The sequence below is a fragment of the Pseudorca crassidens genome, chromosome 4, assembly GCF_039906515.1.
Source record: "Pseudorca crassidens isolate mPseCra1 chromosome 4, mPseCra1.hap1, whole genome shotgun sequence".
Lineage (NCBI taxonomy): Eukaryota > Metazoa > Chordata > Mammalia > Artiodactyla > Delphinidae > Pseudorca > Pseudorca crassidens.
Window position 1 is genome coordinate 34,110,392 of NC_090299.1, and position 20,785 is coordinate 34,131,176.

At 36.2% G+C, this 20,785-nt stretch overlaps 1 protein-coding gene across 4 annotated transcripts in view; it reads right to left on the reverse strand.

The window, feature by feature from the left end:
- Nucleotides 1-970: 970 nt before the first annotated feature.
- The window catches only part of TET2 (tet methylcytosine dioxygenase 2), a 134,008-nt gene continuing 114,193 nt past the window's right edge, over nt 971-20,785 (reverse strand). For 3 of the 4 annotated variants that reach the window (XM_067735436.1, XM_067735435.1, XM_067735434.1), the window contains 4 exons: nt 19,069-19,158; nt 10,552-10,689; nt 7,676-8,030; nt 971-5,705 (listed from right to left, as the gene is read on the reverse strand). In XM_067735436.1, the coding sequence (XP_067591537.1) occupies nt 4,249-5,705; nt 7,676-8,030; nt 10,552-10,689; nt 19,069-19,158 (2,040 nt within the window). In that variant the 3' untranslated portion in view covers nt 971-4,248. Of the gene's footprint in view, nt 5,706-7,675; nt 8,031-10,551; nt 10,690-16,758; nt 18,574-19,068; nt 19,159-20,785 lie in introns of those variants that run through there. The other variant, XM_067735437.1, reaches the window with a different exon arrangement.

Sequence of the window (20,785 nt, forward strand, 5' to 3'; positions counted from 1 at the left end):
TCCCTTACTTCAGGCATGATGTAAATGATTTCCCTACCAATTTCGGAAGGGGTCAGGGTGAGGGTTGGAAGACTCAGTCTAAGTAGAACTAGTAACTGTGTTTGGTATCTTGTGTTTCTAGGAAGTGTTTCAGCAGGAGTGCACTGGGGCTGTGTGAGGGGTGATTGACATGACAGGGGAAGGGGTAGAGAGGAGGACAATGTAGCCTCCAGCTCCCTGAAGCCATGTGGGGTGGGTGAGGACATGCACATTTGTCTGGTGCCTCCCAGGCTACCTCTTCCCACTCCCGTTGCCTAACATTGCTTGCCTTTCCGATAGGCAGGAAGAGGAGTTTTCCTTGAAGAGTGGACTTGAGGAGGAAAATGAGAATCTGAAAGCAGGGCTGGCCTTAGACCTAAGCAGTATGAACTCAACCCTGGTGTCCCTGCTGTCACCGATAGCCCTCAGACTCTACACCAGGAGGGATGGTCAGCCTGTGGTCAGCAGAAGTGCTGTTATACCACTCCTGACTTACACTGGCTACACATGCAAAGTGAAGAGGCTAAACAAGCTTGAAAACAAAGTTGAATAACTAGAGAAATATTTTGGCCTTAATTATTTCGATGTTACCATATAGTTTGCTATTGAGAATAACCATCGGGCTTCCGGGCTTCCCTGGTGGTGCAGTGGTTGAGAGTCCACCTGCCGATGCAGGGGACATGGGTTCGCGTCCCGGTCCGGGAAGATCCCACATGCCGCGGAGCGGCTGGGCCCGTGAGCCATGGCCGCTGAGCCTGCGCATCCGGAGCCTGTGCTCCGCAACGGAGAGGCCGCAACAGTGAGAGGCCCGCATACCGCAAAAAAAAAAAAAAAAAAAAAAAGAATAACCATCTACAAAGTAGCTTTAAAAAGCAATTTCTTTTCATTCCCTTTTGCCTCACCGAGGTGGCAGTAATTCAGGCAGTAAACAGAAACTTCAACAAGACAATACTTAGAGTGCATTAAATAAATATAAATTTTATTAAAAACACTCACATAGCATTATCAGGAATGATATAATAATAAACGCTTTCAAATAACCTGCATTCATAACATTACAATACTTACAGTATTTATAACCATCCTCAGATTTTTACAGACAACCAAACATCTCATGAAAATGAAATGAAACTGTTTTTTAAAAAAGCGTAGAAAAACGCACACAGATTCATTATATTAGTGTCAAACTGCAAAAGTTTCCTACACAAGTTAACCACTAGCTTTAGAAGTGAACTGTACACCACTGTGCGTCAATCAAGATGAAAAATTCATTCAAGTAAAGTTGACACCACTCAGAAGCATTTTCAAGTATGGCTATATAGTCAACCTGATATTCCTATATAAGCAAATTGGAGATCTGCTTTCCATTCATTCTGAGGCAGGTTTGATATTTACAATTATAGATCTGATATTTACAATATGCCACTCAATTTCCTCTCTTCCTCCCTACCTAACCTCTCCTCAACCCCCCAAACTATACTTCCTGCTCTTGTTGGCCAGCAGTTTGACAAATGACAGTGGAGGATACAGAAACCAAATATTCACTCATATCGGGATGGCTGACTCAAAACCAACACATGTGCATGAAGTAATCAAATATGTGGGGTGAGATATACGGTATATGCAAAATATTAAAATCATGCAGTTTGACAAATACAAAACAAATGTTCTTGAAATGCCTGTAAATTGGTTACAGCCAAAAACTGGAGACATTTTTTTAAAAGACAAAAGCCAAGTTATAAAGATTTGACCAATAAAACTCAAAGGCCTCTGTTGATTAAGAATTTATTTGAAATGTTAGTAAGCAAAAATGTACACAGACTAAGACATAATTGTACAGCTGATTGCACACCATCCCCCTAAGTGTTTTGTTTGTGTAGAGAAGTCCTCATGGATCTGTGCCTGTATTGGTTACAGGATCAAAACATCTTTATTTAGAGAGTTAAGGACTCTAGCCAACAGTCACTTGCCAAACTCCTGCCTTACAATTTTCCCTTTATCAGCTCAGTGCATTCTATTTTCATGTAATTTTTTTTTTCTGCTTGAAACAGTCAAAAGATTCTCCAAACTCTTAAAATGCTTTTCTTTACAATAAAAAGAGCCAACAGATTTACAAAATTAGTTTTAGTTACATCAGGACATATACAAGTAAAATAGGAGGGATTCAAAATAAAAGGGTTAAATCCCTGAAAAAGAATATATTTATTAACCTACAACAATTTTACATAAACACAGGTGACATGTTGGCATAAGGAGAACATGAGCTGAAATATCCCTGAATTTTTAGAACAAAAGGTTGAAGTTCAAGTTATACTTGCTAAGAAATCAAGTATTGAAAAAAGGTATGCTTTTTTTTTTTTAATAAAAAAAAGACTTGGAAAAAAATGATGGTACACAATGCTATAAGCTTTCACTCTCAGTTCAATATCCTATTGCCAAACTAGTGTTGAGGTATATGACAAATAGGAACATCACTCAAACCTTTAATGAATTCTTAGCTCACATTATGATATATAGCAGGCTGAGTAGCACCATCATGATGTGAATTCTGCTTCAAATCCATATATATATATATATATATATTTAATTTCTTTTTACAGTACTAAAATACTAAAGCATTGCGTTAAAAAAGTTTTGTTTACAATTTAATTTACTTACTATACATCTCTTTCACTTCTTTATACAAATTAATGATTTAAAACCACCACAGCAAACCAGCTGCCTGTTTTTTTTTTCTTTTAATTAATAGATTCACATGGAACTAACCCTGTTTATTAATCTTATGCAGGCATCAGTCTGCTCAATCTTCCTGGTAAAGAGGACACTTAAGCTAAGAAATGACAACATCACAACGTACAATTATCAACACAAAGGCAGCGCTGAAGAGCATACAGATCCATAAAATAGCATTGCTTAAGTGAACTAGCTTTGTTGAGTCTGTAGCATGCGGTTAATCACTACCTGCAGTTAACAGAAAATTCTTAAAACTCTACATATTTGAGCAATGAACTTGTCATACAATTTTGTACAAAACTGTTTTACAGTATAGCATGTGAGATGAGCACCAGAAAACATGTGTTTTGTGGACTAATGTATTCCCTTGAATCCAATAAGTCCCGTTTTGGATTTAACTGGCTGTAATAAAAATGGACACATTGCTCATCAGCAGATGCATGGCTAAAAGCAAAAATATTTTAAAAGCTTTGTTTCCTTAAAAAAATCAACTTTGCATTCTAAAATGAAAGTAAACTTTTTTTTTTTTTAAACGTCTCAGTACCTTAGCATTGTTCAAGTTGTCAAAGCTTAGGTAGACAAAGTGCTTCTAAAACACCATTTAAAATATTTATAGATATACATGTTTGTGCACATATACATATTTGTGTGTATATATATATGTACATATATATGTTTATTGTCCTACAAGGACTTCACTGGATGAGCAAAATCCAGAGGCCTTTAAAATGTCCACATTTTAAAAACTAAGCTTGTGTAAGAATAGGTAATTATGATTAAAAACTTGAATGAAAAGGTACCCCCATTATTCAAGGGCATTGCAGTACACTGATAGCATCTTGATGATATAAAGGCATTAATTTTCAACTGTTAAAGACACCATTTTCTTAGCACCATTTCTTAGAACATCCAAACAAATTCAGTGTTTTGCTGTTTATTCATTTATGTTCCTGTAGCTATTTTGATAAATAAAAGTTAATATTAAGATTACAGTAAAAACTGCATGTTAAAAAGCCATAATTCCAGTATTTCAGTACATTGTATATTCAGCACCAGATGGTATTTTAAGATTCCTGCCCCTGTAATACTACAGTACTTGTTTGATTTGTGTTCCACGACTATGCAAACTTGGTATTATTAAAAGTGGTCACAGATGTGTAGAGCTGTAAAGGGGGAAAAATATCACATTTAAATATCATCTCGTCCAATAATAGAACCAGTGTTTAAAAATGTAAATTGTGGAACACTTTCTTCTCCACCTTCTTTTTGCATAGAATGCTTTGGTCTTTTGCCTAGATTCCATCTGTGACCACTTAGGAGTCAGTGGAAATTAAGTGCTATGGTAAGATGACCTCTTTCTTTGCTGGTGAGCTGAGGTTCCTCTCACCACATTTGTCAGGAATACTGTGTCCTTTCCCCACTGCCCACATCATGAGAACTACACTATGGACAGACTGGTTGTGGTCTTTTCAAATGAGGTAACCACAAGGGGCGACATCATATATATCTGTTGTAAGGCCCCGTGACCCTAGTGAAGGCGTATGGAGATGTAGTTACTGTGGAGTCTGTGGTCACGGACATGGTCCTTTCGGCAAGGGACTTGATGAAGCGCAGGTACGTGGGCTCGGCAGGTTCATGCGGCTCAGTGGGCTCCCGTTTCACTTTTTTGCCGTGGGTTTTCTGAGGCACATAGTCTGGGCCATACTTTTCACACTCTTCCTCTTTCTCGCGGGCTTTCTCGGCCATTTTGGCTTCCCAGAGCGCCAAGCCATGTTTTGGCTCATTCATGCTCTTGTGCTGGTAGAAGACGAGTGAGATCCTGGTGGGGTGATTCCTGTTGGGATTCTTTAAAGGGGTGGTGGCGTGCAGCTCGCGCTTTGCACACTCGATGAGAATGGACCCATGAGTCGGAGCCACAGCCACTCCCCCAATGTCAGGGTCCAGGAAGCTCTGCTCGCTATCAGACCAGACCTCGTCATTGTCCTCGGCAGCACAAGGCTGCTTTTCCTGACTGCCAGCGTCGTGCACTTTGTGGAAGCCTTCTTGGACAGAAGCAGCTCCATCCTGGTTAAGACCTGGAAGCGTCTTAGATAACCCATTCGCCGTGTGGGAGAGCACGTCATTCTCCTTGTTTGGGAGATGCAGGGCATGAAGAGAGCTGTTGAACATGCTCGGAGCTGCACCGTAGTTATGGATTAAGTGAGAAGGTGGGTGATGCTCACCATTTTTATAGTCTGTGTTTGGATTGCTCAGATTGGGTGGTAATCGAGAGGCAGCCCCCATGAAGTGGCCATCCATCTCATGAGCGGAATAAGGAGGAAATGTACCTACATGGTGTACATTTGGTCTAAGAGTACAACTGCTGAAGGCATCTCCTTGTATATTTTGGTTTCCGTAACCTAAGTACTTAGAAGTAAAACTCTGGCTATTTCCGAACCTCGGCTGGTAAAGCGTATGGATGGGTGGTAGATTTAGCTTAGACAGAGGATCTTGGCTTGGATACCTGTATAGATCCATGGGCTGAGACTGGGGAGAATAGGAACCCAGATATTGGGAGCACTTGTCCATTGATATGTTTCCATTGCATTGGTATGATGATGGATATTGGTTATTCTGATTCAAAAGCCCAGGGTAGGGGCTCATGGGATTAGAAGAATTCAAATATGAACCTGCAGCTTGGGATGAGGTGGAATAGAGGTTCATAGGGTTGGCGCCTCCATAAATATCTGAAGTGTGTGAAGAGCTTGGATAAGGACTAACTGGATTGGGCCTTCTCGTGTATAGACTGGTGGATCCAGAAGACGTGTAAGAGCTGACAGACTCTGACTGAGGGTTATCAGTGAAGGGGTGGTGTGGCTGCTGCAGCTGTGGTGGCTGCTTCAGTGGCTGTGGAAGCTGCTTCTGCAGTTGGGGCTGGGGCTGCTGCATGACTGGTCCTGAAAGTCGCAGAAGTTCTGTGGACAGGATAAGAGAGAGCGAGGACAAACACGCTTGATCAGCACTTTATGAGAACTAGGGAGGATGCCTACATGTATGTGAGAACCATCAGTAGAATTATGCAACACCCATCACACGAGGACAAGAGCAACGTCAGAGCTCTCTAATCACCGTCTGGCGTCATTTTTTGTGTCTAAAGCATTAGAAATAAAATGGCAAAGCACACAGCAGTACATTTTGGAAAATGGTGAAAAATGTAATAAAACATCCAAAAGCCATTCCATCGAGAGCATCGTGTTCTCTGGAGCTTCTGCGTGTTTGATCAAGCCACACTCTCTACTTGAAGTGCCCTGCCATCTCCCTGCCCTTCCTTGACACAGTTATGCCTTCCTCAAGGAAGCCGTCTATAAACCCAACTTCTAGTGCTTTTGTAATACTTCGTCATGGCCACTGCAAACATCAGTCAGATAAAGCAACAGTCATAACGTACTGGAATTATCCATTTTTAGTCCCCTCCTCACCTCACTGCAAAGTAGTCCCTTGAGGGAAAGGACCATGTCTTATTTTACTTTATTTCTCCATTGCCTGGCATGCAATCAAATATGTTAAATAGGTAATGTAGCAAAAAATTTGTTATGGAAGATTCAGCAATGCTATGAGAAAAAGAATGACATCCATTTAAATACACAAAGCATCTTATACAATTGGCAAACCCTATTTCATTAGCGTGCTTTCCAGGAAGGAAATTAACACAGTTGTAGATACAACTTTAAAGGAACTTTCAGCTTTGTAAATGAAACTTTTAAAAGTCATACTTCTGTTTCATGACCACACTTAAAAGAAAGAGTAATATGAGATGAGAACAGATAAATGGAGCCACAATGGCAGTCCTGAGAACTGAAACAATCACTGCAGAGGCCAGTTAGAAGGAACTAGACACAAAGTTCTAACTGATTGTACTTTATAGCTAACTTAAAAGAGATATCAGGGAGTGGATAGGATTTACTTCTCTTAGTGTAAGTCAACCAATCAACAAATGTTTATTAAACATCTTTGACATATTATTCTAAATTAGTTTTATCCTTGAGCTTCAAAATCAATCAGTAGGGAGATTTGACTTTGTGAAGCAAAGACGGTTGGTTCTAAGCAGAGCATTATACTAATGCAAAAGATATGCATTTTTCTTTTGTTAATAGCTAGGCCAATACCATCTCTGAAATTTGGATATGGACATCACATTGTATGATTTCTCCTTTTAGAGTATTAACTATAGACAAAGCAAGAAACAGAGTATCTACTAGCATTGATAAATAATGCTCTATTGCTACTACTATAGATGTGATCTATTTTGATGGGTAAAAGCTTTTTAAGAGCTATATGTGGATTCCCCTGGTACACCTCAGCCTCAACATGGCTAAAGAAAGGTATCTTATTCTCCTGGCCTTCCCTCATAAATCTTATTTTCAAAGTTACCTCAATAAATAGTACTGTTTTAATTATCTAGGCTTATAACTTTGGAGTCATCCTTAAGTATTTTTTCTCCTTCATTCTAATGGTTTGTCACCATCGTATTGATAATCATTTTGGAAGAATTCGCTTCTGTCATCTCTTCCTATATCTTCATTGCTACCACCAAAATTCAAGCTCTTATTACCTCACTCTTGGTTTACTGCATCAATCTCCAAACTATTAGTTCCTCTACCTCTAATTTGGTTTGTCTGTCATTGACGGATTAACACTAATTTCACTATATCACTTACTATAAAACTTTGCCATTTAGTATAGAATAAAATCCAAACTTCTCCCTCACACTGGGGCTGATGCAACACCTCACTACCATCTCCAAGAACAAAGCCTGGGCCTTGCTACTTTAGAGAAAATTCTAGTACAGAACTAAGACCATGATCGAACATAACCTTCCAAAGTTAACAATGTTCGTTTTTAAAATAAGTGTCACGTAACATACAGTGCTTCACATTAAATTTACCTGCCAACTGTTTCACCTGGCTTCCATTTTCAATCTGTTTGGTGCGAGAGGAGGCTGACTTTTCCTTTTCGTTCTTATTTGTGCTGCTCTCCAAAGAGGAAAGCTTTTCAGCCGCAGCTTTCTTGGCTTCTAGTTTCCTTTGTCGGCATGTCTTGACTGGCTCTGCTAACATCCTGACTTTCCGTCGAAAAGAACTCAGTACCTGAATGGCACCATTTCGTTTTTTCTCCTCCTGAGCTTCTACGCTCCCAAACTCATCCACATCAGAGACTTTGTAGAGAGGCAGAACGTGGAGCTGCTCATCCTCAGGTTTTCCTCCAATTTCTCGATTGTCTTCTCTAGTGAGGGTGCATACCTGGCAGGGAAATAAGACAGCACAGACTCAGTTTCAGTCCAGATGACAGCTGGTGTGTGTGTGCGTGTGTTTTCCCTTCTCAGTATTTACATTTGTGGTGCTGGCCTAGTGGACCAGATTGGTTTGTTACCATAAAACCATGACTGTCTGTTATTAATGAAAATTGCATCAAAATGTACATCAAGATAAACAAGTTCATGTTGACATTTTTTTTTTTTTGGAATCTATCAGGAACCGTTACAGTCACTGCAGTGACACTTCTTCACATACATTTCTGACTAAGGGAAGAAGCTTCAAAAAGAAGCTACAAGTTTCCTCTACCAAATGACTTCCTCTGCTTTTGGTAACATCACATTCGCCTCATCTCATACTTTGTACACAAAGAGATTTCACATCTTTCCTCACAGCTAACTCTCCTTAGCTGTGTTTAAGAAATTTCCACAGGATACCAAAGTGAAATCTAAATAATGTAAAATTGAAGATTTGATTGATACAGGTAATATTTAAGTTAACACTGCTTCTACCTTTCTTTTCCCTCCTCTGTACTTTATGAAATCTAACTTACTGTTTCTCTTCTCACTCATTTCTCTTCTGAAAAGAAAAAAAAAAAAGCTACTTCTGCTGCTTTGATAATTTGATGGTACTTTATTTCTTTTGTTGGCCACAATCACATTGGCTTTGATGAAAGATTGTTTGTTGGTTTTAAAATACTAGCTTTTAGTATTTAGTGTTTTTAATTAACGGAGAAAATGCGACCACAGTTACTTAAAACCCAAGGTAATACAAAATCATTGAAAGATACTCTTGAAAGGAGTGTGATGATTACATTAGATTTACCTTTATAAATAAGTTTAACATGCAATGGTATTAAAATGAGCATTTCACTTCGTACACATAAGTCTTCCCAAATCCTTGCCTCTGAGCACTTGTAACCTTTTCCCACAATTTATACCTACTCGCTTCCACCTCTCCAGTGCTGCTTTCCATTTCACCTCACAGAACCTGTGACCTATCAGAGACAAATTCCCCTTCAATCAAAAACTTTCTCATCCTCTGCCCACTCTCCATCACCTTGCTGGAGAGAAACCTGGTTATCTTCAAGACCTCCTGTAGCTCCAGCTATCATTTATTTCTTCTACTTCCCAGAATCTAGCAGAACCTCCAAATGATGAGCAGGTGTCCAATACCTGGTGAGTGACGGTGTTAGATATTGTGGATGATAAGTCTCATGTTTGTTCTCCTGAATCAGAAATCAGCAAACTAGGGCCTGTGGCCAAACTGCCTTGCAGCCTGTTTTTGTATGGCCAGTGAACTAAGAATGTTTTTTTTGCATTTTTAAAGAACTTTTTATTGAAAAAATCCCAAACAAAGAATATGACAGAGATCCTATGTGGCCTGCAAAGCTTTTAACAGAAAACTTTTCCAGCCCCTGCTCTAGACCAATACCTTCTTTGTTTCTCAACAAAAATTTCACAGCAGATTCCTCGAATTAATTCCACTACTGCCTACTATCTCTCTGAATTCTCTTCTACACTATAATTTAACTATAGTGCCTGCCTGCTATTTTCCATGTTAGGTCTCATTGGTCATCTTCCTCAATTACACCTGTATCCATGTTGATAACTCATTAGGTTGATTAATTTATAGTTTCTGTACTTGAGCTTTTTCGTTCTTTATCTCCACTCTGAGTCATCTCTTTAGGTGCAAGGCCACACCCTGGGTTTTGATGGTACGCAACACTGCTCCCCCCTAAGATGGATCCATTTTCTCCCCTTACCAAAGCCTTCAAATACAAGGACCAATCCATTTTACCCACTGTAATATGTACTTACAATGGGTTCTTTTGCACTTTGAACTTTCTGTAGTAGTTGGTGTGACATCGACGATGCATTTTTCATTTATACTTTTCTCTGCAGGCTGGACTGGTACCTTAGCTCGTATATGGCTTTTTGCTTAACTGATTATAACCTACTAGATATGTGACAGTGAATTTTGAAAGAATTTTTTTGGGCATCTGATTGTAGCTGGAGAGCCTTACTCACTGGTTTAGATTAGCACCAAGAATTTCCATGTTTTTTTTTTTTTTTTTTTGCGGTACGCGGGCCTCTCACTGTTGTGGCCTCTCCCGTTGTGGAGCACAGGCTCCGGACGCGCAGGCTCAGCGGCCGTGGCTCACGGGCCCCGCCGCTCCGCGGCATGTGGGATCTTCCCGGACCGGGGCACAAACCCGCGTCCCCTGCATCGGCAGGCGGACTCTCAACCACTGCGCCACCAGGGAAGCCCAAGAATTTCCATGATTTTCACATGCTTGTCAATACAGTTTTCCACTAATGTGACATGCCAACCTGTTATGAGAGTACTAGTTATGCAAAACAAGGTCACCTTGCAATAGCAATCATTCATGAAAACACTGTTCTCTGCAGGGACACCGGCAGAAAACATATTACTCTAAATGCTGCTAACTTCCAGTCCTCTACTCTTCAACAGGACATGCTGCTAACCTCTCCTCAGCACCACTTACCAATGTGCTGCCATTCTGCATGTTGTGCAAGTCTCTATGGGCATGAGCACAGAAGTCCAAACATGCAGTGACCCCTGAGAATGGACGGCCTTCCTTCAGACCCAGACGGCACTCTGGTGCTCTGTGTTCATATTCAATCTGAAAAACGGAAGCGAGTGTGTGACTGGGGAAGTACTTAGGCATTTCAAATCTTTAGGCACACATTTGACAAAAAAGTACAGGACCTGTGTACTGAGCAGGTCAAAAAGGTTCCTTAGTATTATATTTTATATCCCCAAATACAATGGAATGACACAAAATAGAGCAAATGCCTTGACACAGTAAAGTTATTTAATAGTGTTACTGAGATATAATTGACTTACACTTTAAATATATGCTGTTTATTATACTATTTGATTATATATATATATATATACACACACACATACATATACATACATGAAACCACTACCACAATCAAAATAATGTACATATCTATCATTCCCATAAGTTTCCTCATGCCTCTTTATAATTCATGCTTCCCACTTTGTTCCCAGGAAACTACTGATCTGCTTTCTGTCACTAGAGATTATTGTAGTTTGCATTTTCTAGAATTTTACATAAATAAATCCATTTTGAGTTGATTTTTACATAGGGTGTGAGATTAAGAGTCAAAGAATTTTTTTCCATATGGATATCCAACTGTTCAAACACTGCTGGGTAAAAAGTTTACACTTATCTCATTGAATTGCCTTTGTTGAAAATCAATTGACCATACATGTTGAATCTATTTCCAGACTCTCTATTCTGATCTTTTGTTATGTAATGGTGTGCTGGTGTGTGTATTTATGTGTGTATATGCCAATAATCAACTGTCTTGATTACTAGTAAATGTGGATTTGTAGTAAATCTTGAAATCAGGGAGTATAGGTATTCAAATTCTGTTCTTTAAAAAAAAGTTTGACTATTACAGGTTCTTTACATTTCTATTTAGAGTCACCTTGTCAATTCCTTCAGAACACCTGGTGAGATTTTGATAGGTCATGTACTGAATCCATTGATTAATTTGGGGAAAACTGAAATCTTAATAATACTTAGTCTTGTGATCCATGAACATGGTATATCGTTCCATTTAGGTCTTTTATAATTTCTATGAGAAATGTTTTGTAGTTTTCAGTGCACAGGTCTTGTACATTTTTGTCAGATATATATTAAGAATTTCATATTTTTGATGCTATTTTAATTGTTATTGGTTTTCATTTCAATTTTTAATGGTTTATTGCTAGTATAGAGAAATACAATCGATTTTTGTATTTTGCAACTGTGCTAAACCATTTATTCTAGGAAGTTTTTTGGTAGACTCTTTGGGACTTTCCACACACATGTTGTCTGCAAATAAGGATAGTTTTATTTCTTCATAGTCAATCTGTATCCTTTTTATTTTCTTTTTCTTGCCTATTTCATGGTCTAAAATTTCCAGTTAGATGTTCAATAGAATAAGATACAAGGATATATTATACAGCACAAGGAATATAGCCAACATTTTATAATAACTATAAATGAAGTATAATCTTTAACAATTGTGAATCATTATGTTGTACATGTGAAACATATAATATTGTAAATCAACTATACCTCAATTTAAAAAATTAGGCTGTCACAAAAAGCTTGCTGGCAAGATGAGAACTATTCTTGAAAACATCCCTTGAATTTTCTTAAGCAAACATTCATTTGATAAAGAGTAAAAAGTATTTATTTTTATTATTGTATGACAATTGTATATTAAATTTATGTTTATAAATATGGCACAGAGAACATCTTCAACAAATAGTAAAACCTACTTCAGAAGTTAAAAAAAAAAGATTTTAAATAGAAGTGGTGAGAATGGATATGCTTTTCTTGTTCCCAATGTATAATGTGTTTTTTAAAAAAATTTAGCTTTCCATTTACTGAGTTTTCATAGATGGCAAAGCCTACCTTAGGTAATAGGCATGATCCCATCACAATAAAATAGCATTAAAAAGTTTCATGTCACAAAATGGAGCAAAGAAATTACAGTTCCACCTAGCTGAGCAAGTTAAGGAATGAAATGCTTCTTTAACTTGCTACTTTACCATAAAAACACTAAACACTTTAGTTCTTTCACCATTATGTGTGATGTTAGTTTTAGTTTTTTAATCTATGCCTTTTATCAGGCTGAGAAAGTTTCCTTCTATAGATGTTAAATTTTGTCAAATGCTTTTTCTCTATCTATTGAGATAGTTTTTCCCATTATGTTGGTTAATATGGTGAATCACATTGATTGATCTTTGAGTGTTAAATGAACCAGCTGCTCCTGAAATAAACTCCATTTGATCATAATATATTATCCCTTTTACACATCGTTGGATGTATTTAGATGAAATTTTGTTAAGAATTTTCACATCAGTATTCATGAATATCATTGGACTTTATTTTTTCTTTAATGCCCTTGTCTGACCAGGATATTTCCAGCCTCATAGAATGAGTTGGGAAGTACTTACTCCTTTGCTACTACTGTCTAGAAGAGTTTCCATTGAACTATTCTTTCTTTCTTAAATAATGAGTGAAATTTGGAAGGGAAATCATCTGGGCCTGGAGTTTTCTTTTTGGGAAAGTTTTTAATTACAAATTCAATTTTTAAATAGATATAGGACTATTCATGGTACTTTTTCTTTAGTAAGCTTCAGTAATTTGTGCCTTTCAAGGACTTTGCCCATTTCATCTAAGTCATTTATTTTCATAAAATTTTAATAATGTTTTCATTATTATTCTTTTACTATCTGTAGGATATATAATGGTGTCTCATCTTTAATTCTTGATATTGACAATTTGTACCTTCTCATTTGTTCTTGAACAAATTGACTAAAAGTACTAGCTTTTGGTTTCACTGATATATTCTATTTTCTGTATTCTATTTCATTGATTTCTGTTCCTACCTTTAGTTTTTCCTTCTTTCTGCCTTTTATATGGCTAAAGTTGCTCTTTTTCCAAGCTTCATAGGATATAAACATAGATCATTGATTTGAGACTTTTATATAACATTTCTGATATAAATGTTCAATGCGATAAATCTTTCTCTAAGAAGCTTCACAGCTGCATCCCACAAATTTCAATGTCACATCTTCATTTTCCTTCAGTTTGAAATACTTTCTCCCTTGTGATTTATTCTTTGGCCCATAGGTCATTTAGAAATAAGTCACTAAGTTTCCAGATATTTAGGGATTTTGTAGGTATCCTTCTGGTACAGATTTTCAATTTAATTTCATTGTGATCAGAGAACATATTTTTTGGCTTTTAAATTTATCAATACTTGTTTCATGACCCAGAATATAAACTATCTTGGTAAATCATCCTTGTATATTTGAAAATAATGTTAATTCTGTCATTGCATGGGGAGTTCTATACATAACATCAATTTCGTTAAAAGTGTTGTTCAAGTCTTCTGTCCCCTTACTAATTTTCTGTCTACTTGTTCTAATGGTTTGAGAGAGATATATTGAAAACTGACTGTATCTGTAGCTTCGTTTGTTTTTAGTTGTATCAGTTTTTGTTTAATAAAATTTAAAGCTATTATTAGATGCATAGTTAGGATCATCATCTTCTCTTGCTAAACTGACCTTTTTATCATTATAAAATGATCCTCTTTATAATATTCTTTGCTATGAAATCTACTTTGCTATTAATATCACTCCAGCTTTCTTTTGATTGACATTAGCATGGTATTTCTTTTTTTCTTTTTTTTTTTTGGCGGTACACAGGCCTCTCACTGTTGTGGCCTCTCCCGTTGTGGAGCACAGGCTCTGGACGCGCAGGCTCAGCGGCCATGGCTCACGGGCCTAGACGCTCTGCGGCATCTGGGATCTTCCCAGACCGGGGCACGAACCCGTGTCCCCTGCATCGGCAGGCGGACTCTCAAGCACTGTGCCACCAGAGAAGCCCAAGCACGGTATTTCTTGGTTCTTGCTTTTCTAAATATCACAATTGTTCTGTATCAATGTGATTATTCAATATCACAAGCTCTGCCTTTTAACTGGGAGTGTTAAAAAATTTATATTTAATGTGGTTTTTGATATGGCTGGGATTAAATATACCATTTGCTATTTGTTTTGTATTTGTTTTAGTTTTCTTTTAGTTCCATATTTTAAAATATGTTTTGGGATTAATTCCATTCTCATCTCTTTACTGGGGGATTACTTATACATTTTTTGGTTAGTGGCTGCCTGCTTTAAGGTTTACAGTGTAGTGTAGAGTCTATATTCAAGTAATATACCATTCCATCCATATATGACATAAGAATCTTACAACAGTATACTTCCAATCCCTAAGCCTCTGTGCTATTTTTATATGTTATAAATCTTAAATTACATTTTTAATATATTTTAAAATAAACTATCTTGTAAAGAAATTTTTTAAATAAGGGGAAGAAGTCTTTTTACTCGCATATCTACTATTTATGATGTTTTCATTCCTTTTTGCCAATCTAGATTTCTATCGTATCATTTTTCTTTCTATCAGAGGGCTTCCTTTAACTTTTTTGAAGTTTTAGTCTGCCGGTGGTGGTAAATTATTACAGCTTTTGTATGCCTGAAAAAAAAAATCTTTATTTTTGTCTTCACTTTTGAGAGCTGTTTTTACTGGTTATAGATTTGTAGATTGATAGTCTTTTTTTTTTTCTTTCTGTACTTTAAGGATGTTTTTCCTCTTTTTTCTTGCATCTTTCTCAGACTTTAAGTCTTGTGTGTGTGTCATCCATTTTTTCCCTATAAGAAGTAATGTCTTTTTTCGCCCATCTACTTTTCACATTTTCTCTTAATCACTGTAAGCAAGTTGATTTTAATGTGATTTTATATAGTTTCTTAATATCTCCCCCCACCCCCACCATTTGGTGCTTGCTGAGCTTCTGGGATGAATGGGTTTATAGTTTTGAACAAATTTGAAAAACAATTGGCCATTATACTTAAAAATATTTTTCTGTCCTCCTTTTGGGACTCTAATTACACATATATTAGTGTAATAATATTGTGCGATGATGTGATCTAGTTGGCTTTATTCTGTTCCTTGAATAAAAATGTATACAAAATCTAGCTGGTCCTTAGGCTCATGCCATCTCATAAGAAATACCATGCAGGGGTCTGTGACTGGATTACTGGAAATTTATCTCTATGTCTGTCTGGAAGACAGTTCTAAGTGCATGGCTTTCTGATGGTGTAAATCTGTGCTGTTCAATATGGCAGCTACTAGCCACATGTAGCAATTTAAATTTAAATTAATTAAAATGAAAAGTTCATTAACTCAATTGCACTAACCGCATATCAAGTGTTCAGTAACCACATGCAGCTAGTAACTACTATTCTGAACAGTGTAGACAGAAAATATTTCCATTGTCAAAGGAAGTTTTCTTGCTTTAAAATGTCTTCTCCACACATGACGAAAGCACATGATTTTGAGATTTGAGCCTGCTAATTCAGTCCTAAAGTTTAATGGTAAGATAACCATAGAAAAGATAGAGAAATATAACTCTACTGGATAGACATAAAGGATATTTAAGTTAAGAAAACCTATATTCTAATTCCATGGAGCTAACAGAAGAAATGCTGTGAAGACCCAATGAAGCTTAACTTCACCAATAAGACTTTATGAAATCAAGGAACAAAGCAAAGAAGAACATTCATATATGAGAAATAAAGGTACTATATTCAGTTGGGGGAAGGAGGCAAATACCAAATAGTAGACTTCCACAGCACCTATAACCTTGATGTGTTATGTATACTGTAGGAAAAGATCACATGGCTGTTTTCTGGGGTCTCTAAACCATGTTAAGACATATGGATAAACTTTCCAGTAGTACCTACCATGCAATATAAAAAACACCTTATTCGTTCTTAGCCATTAGTTGATTTAGTTTATATAGACATTACATTTATTTTTTAATGTATGAATGTATGTATGTATGTATTTAAATTTTATTTTATTGTGGTAAGAACACTTAACATGAGAGCTACACTTTTAACAAATTTTTAAATGTACATTATCGTTGACTACAGGTACGATTTGTACAGCAGATCTGTCGACCTTATTCATCTTGCTTAACTGAAACTTCATGCCAATTGTTTAGTGTATCTATCTACACATTTACTCATATACAAATATTAAAACACATCTAAGGAATTATACCTAATCATCTTGTTATAACTTAAAAACTTGGGGGTACCTTCATATTTTAGATATTCCAGGTTCAGGAAATGCATAAAATACTCCAAACAAAAAGTAATAGTGTAGAATATAAATGCTTAGATAATCAAGTTTGTATGAGACAGTCTATAATAGGAATCAAAGGAGTAAGAACATCAATGCTTGTTGTTCTGTCCCTTTCCCCAGTTAAAGCCATTTGATTAATAGCCCCTATAAAAAATTCACTCAACAGAAAATGGCCAAACTTGAAATCTAGCAACATAGACTCAATTTATTTTCTTTTTATAGCTTGATTTATTATTTTGCTCACCAGAATTATTTTACAACAGTAGCAAACCATTCCTTATACTTTTCTGTGACACTGATTAAAATAGGTAAGGTTGTAAAAATAACAATATTAATCCCACTGTTATTAATAGCATTTAAAATAATTTCCATAGACATTAACATATATCTCTAAATATCTAGGTTGTGACATAAAACAACTTATAAAGAGACAGTCATTATTAAAGTTGCGTCCTTTGCTCCCACTTAAAAAAAAAAAAAAAAGAATTGAGGTTTGGGGAAAATGTTAAAGTCCACAATGGAAACAAGAATAGCTAAATTGTTGGCTAGAATTGGTGCCCTGTCTGTCTCTGCTATGTAGACTAATCTAGTCCCCTTATAGAGTCTTTAACATTATTAAGTAAATGACAATGTTTGCAAAATGTGTCATACTTCACGCTTTCCCGTACCCATACTGCTGTGTACTCTGTTCTGAATACCTTCTCATCACCTCAAGCTTTCCTCCATCTATCAATCTTCCTCTTCCTCTTAAATCTTTAACCTCTCCTATTCCATTGCTCCTACCCCCAGTCCTTCCTTCACTGGTTTCTCTTCCCCCACTCACCCCTAAAATGTTAAATATTAAAATCATTAGCCCCTTCTCCTCTTTGTAATCTTCACTCTGAAAAATTGTATTTACTACTAACTACTTCCTGCATTTTGATAATTCCCAAATCACAGTGCTAACCTGGATTTTTCTCCCGATTTTTCTTTTAATTATCCTAGAAGTATGTCAAACCTAGCACGTCCAAAATGAAATTTGTCATCTTCTCCTTATCTCCTCCAAACTTACTTTTCCTCACTGATTCCTAATACTAATACAACCATCTGTCCAAGCCAGAAATTTGGTGGACCCTCGTTCTCAAATCTGATTGGTCACTAAGTTTATAAGTTCCACCAAATATTTCACATACTTATTTCATTTTCTCTATCACTACTGATATTTCGTTAAATTAGGACCTTAACGTCTCTTGCCCAGTGATTGCAACAGCTTACTTCTCTAATTTAATCTTCTATAATCTAAGCTGTATTTCACTTATTTGGCTTGAGTGACCTTTTCAAGTTAAATCACTTCACCCTCACCGTCCCCAATATACACTTAGAACACCCCAGTGGTAGGCCTCTTACCTATAAGATAAAGTTCAAAGATCTTTGTATGGCCTCCAAGGCCATTTGTGACCTTACATCTCTACTTTCAGGGAGAACCTTTTTGTTCCTTCAGAAATGTGCATACTCCTATCCCAGCTGTTATCATGTTTTGCTATAGCTGGCATTTTACATATCTCTGTCTCCTCTAAGGAAGGAGTTTTGTGAGGACAGAGAATCTGCACTGCTCATCTTAATGTCCACAGTGACTAAACACAGCATCTGGTTCATAACAGGCTTTCATTTAGTGCTTTTGCTGTTGATGTTATTGAAACAGTGTAGACTTCACGGTCTTGCCTCCTTCACGAGCATTTCTGAACAAATCACCTGGCCTTCCATATAGGTATAACCCAGCACACACTTAGAAAATAGGAAAGGAAAAAGAAAAAGGAAAAATCTAGCAAAATCTGACATATCTCGACACATGTATATACACTTACAAAGTAGTACACCCACAGCTTTACATGTATAGACTTGCTGTGGAAACAGTTAACAGGTGGTTAGAACCTATAGTATGAGCCATATAATTGCAATTAATCACTAAAGTCTGCTTACAGAGATAAAATTATCCATATGAGAACAAGATTAGTAGGTAAAATAGCTTGTGAGCCTTAAAAGCTCATTATCTTTATAGATTAAAAGACCAAAAATATACTCTTTTGGATGGTGTAATTTTCATATATCAAATATTCATATATCAAAAACAGAACACTGCAGTGGTTTCAACAATTAGGAAGAGAAAAAGTTAGAAAAATAAAGGAAAATCGTTGCTTCAAAAATATTTTTGTAAATATAGGCCATCAATAATGAGTAAGTAAAGTGTTCTAATCATTGTCAATAACTGTTTAAACTTACCTGATTATTATATGCATCAGGTGCAAGTTTCTTGTATGTTGGTGCCATAAGAGTGGACAGGTTTTGTAAATGAGACTCCAGTTTCTCTTCCTGTATAAAATGAATAATTCTACATATTAAATTCTAAATCCATTCTATCCATATATGAGAGAGGCTATCAATTAGATTTTTTTTCCCCTGTATCTTAGATCCAAATCACAAATATATACCATCTCATTAAATATCGGCTTGGCCAAAAAGTTTGTTCGGGGTTTTCCCATAACATTGGCCAACCCAATAACTAAATATCATCTTAACGTGACTATTTCTAAGTGAAAAGCATAGACCTATTTTTGTATGTGCTGTTAAATGTCTAGCTCTTTGGTATTTACATGAGATTAATCAATTTTCTACTTTGCATGCAGATATTTGGCATTTTATTAATATAAGTCTATGCTGGTAGTAGGATTAGGAGAATGAAGCCATACGGTCTTTAAAAGGTCACATTCTCTATTCTTCTCCAATTAGTGGCCGAGGAAGATGAGCTATTGAAAGGATTTGTTTTAATCTATTTCTAATCTTTATATTTTAAATGTTTATAAAAAATAGCATTACAAAATTTGAAATGATCACTCCATAGAACTAAAAATTACTATGTGATTCAAATATGAATAAAACCCTAAGAACTATAATGTGGTGTATATGAAAAACTTTGTAAAGTTTACTTGAGAGGAAAAATGTTCAGGTATATTTGCCCCTACCCCCAAGCAAAGAATATGCTTTTTTAAATGGTAGGGGATGATACTCAGTTGTTCTATTCATACTTAGAAGTTCTCATTTCACATTGCTATTTCTCTAAAAACCTTGGGAGATGTAAGCAGCTGGCAGAGGTATACTTGTTTGCATTTTAGAAGGTGAGGAGGTTTCTGACTGGAGTCCTCCTACCTAACAGAGGGAGGATGTCACTAGCCATCCCCTGCATTTGTTTACATGAAACAGAGTGATAAACATTTATGAAGTAGTGGAGAAAATGCTCTCCAGTGTGAAAATTAAAAGTGTTAAGACAGTAGGCAAAATTGCTATTCATTAGGTTTATCAAATATTTGTGTTTTCTTATGCAAAGAGGATATCTAGCACATTAATACAGCTTATTAAAATGTTACGATTCTATGAAAAATTTATATCATGACTTGAAGAGCTTTTGCACTTTATTAAACTTCCACTTACTATTATAGTCACAAATAATAAAGCTAACAAATTTTTCAAAGGGACGTATAAAAATTATATCAATAGTATAATTGCATATTTCAACTGCATTTAAAATTTGAAAAAAATTATAACATGTATAGATTTACTAAAAGTTTGATCATATATGAATGCTAAATATACTGAGGTTTTCTGATTATTCAATTAGCATACTCTAGAATACCATGCTACACAAAAGTTGTTAAACGTGATACCAATCTACAAGTTATATTTTGAGAACTATATATTCTAGAGAAGGACAAAAACCAGTGATGTCAATGAGAAATCAATGTTCATTTATTTCAACTACACCTTTATATTAAAATCTAAATATGTTTTAGTTACTTGAATGCATTTATTATAGTAACATTAAGGCATCAAATCTCATGGGTTGAAACTGACTAGAAATGGACTTTTATGAATGTGGCAGTCACGAACATGATTTCTATAATTCAGGTTCAAAAGATGAAAGTTCTAACACTGAAGTAGTAAT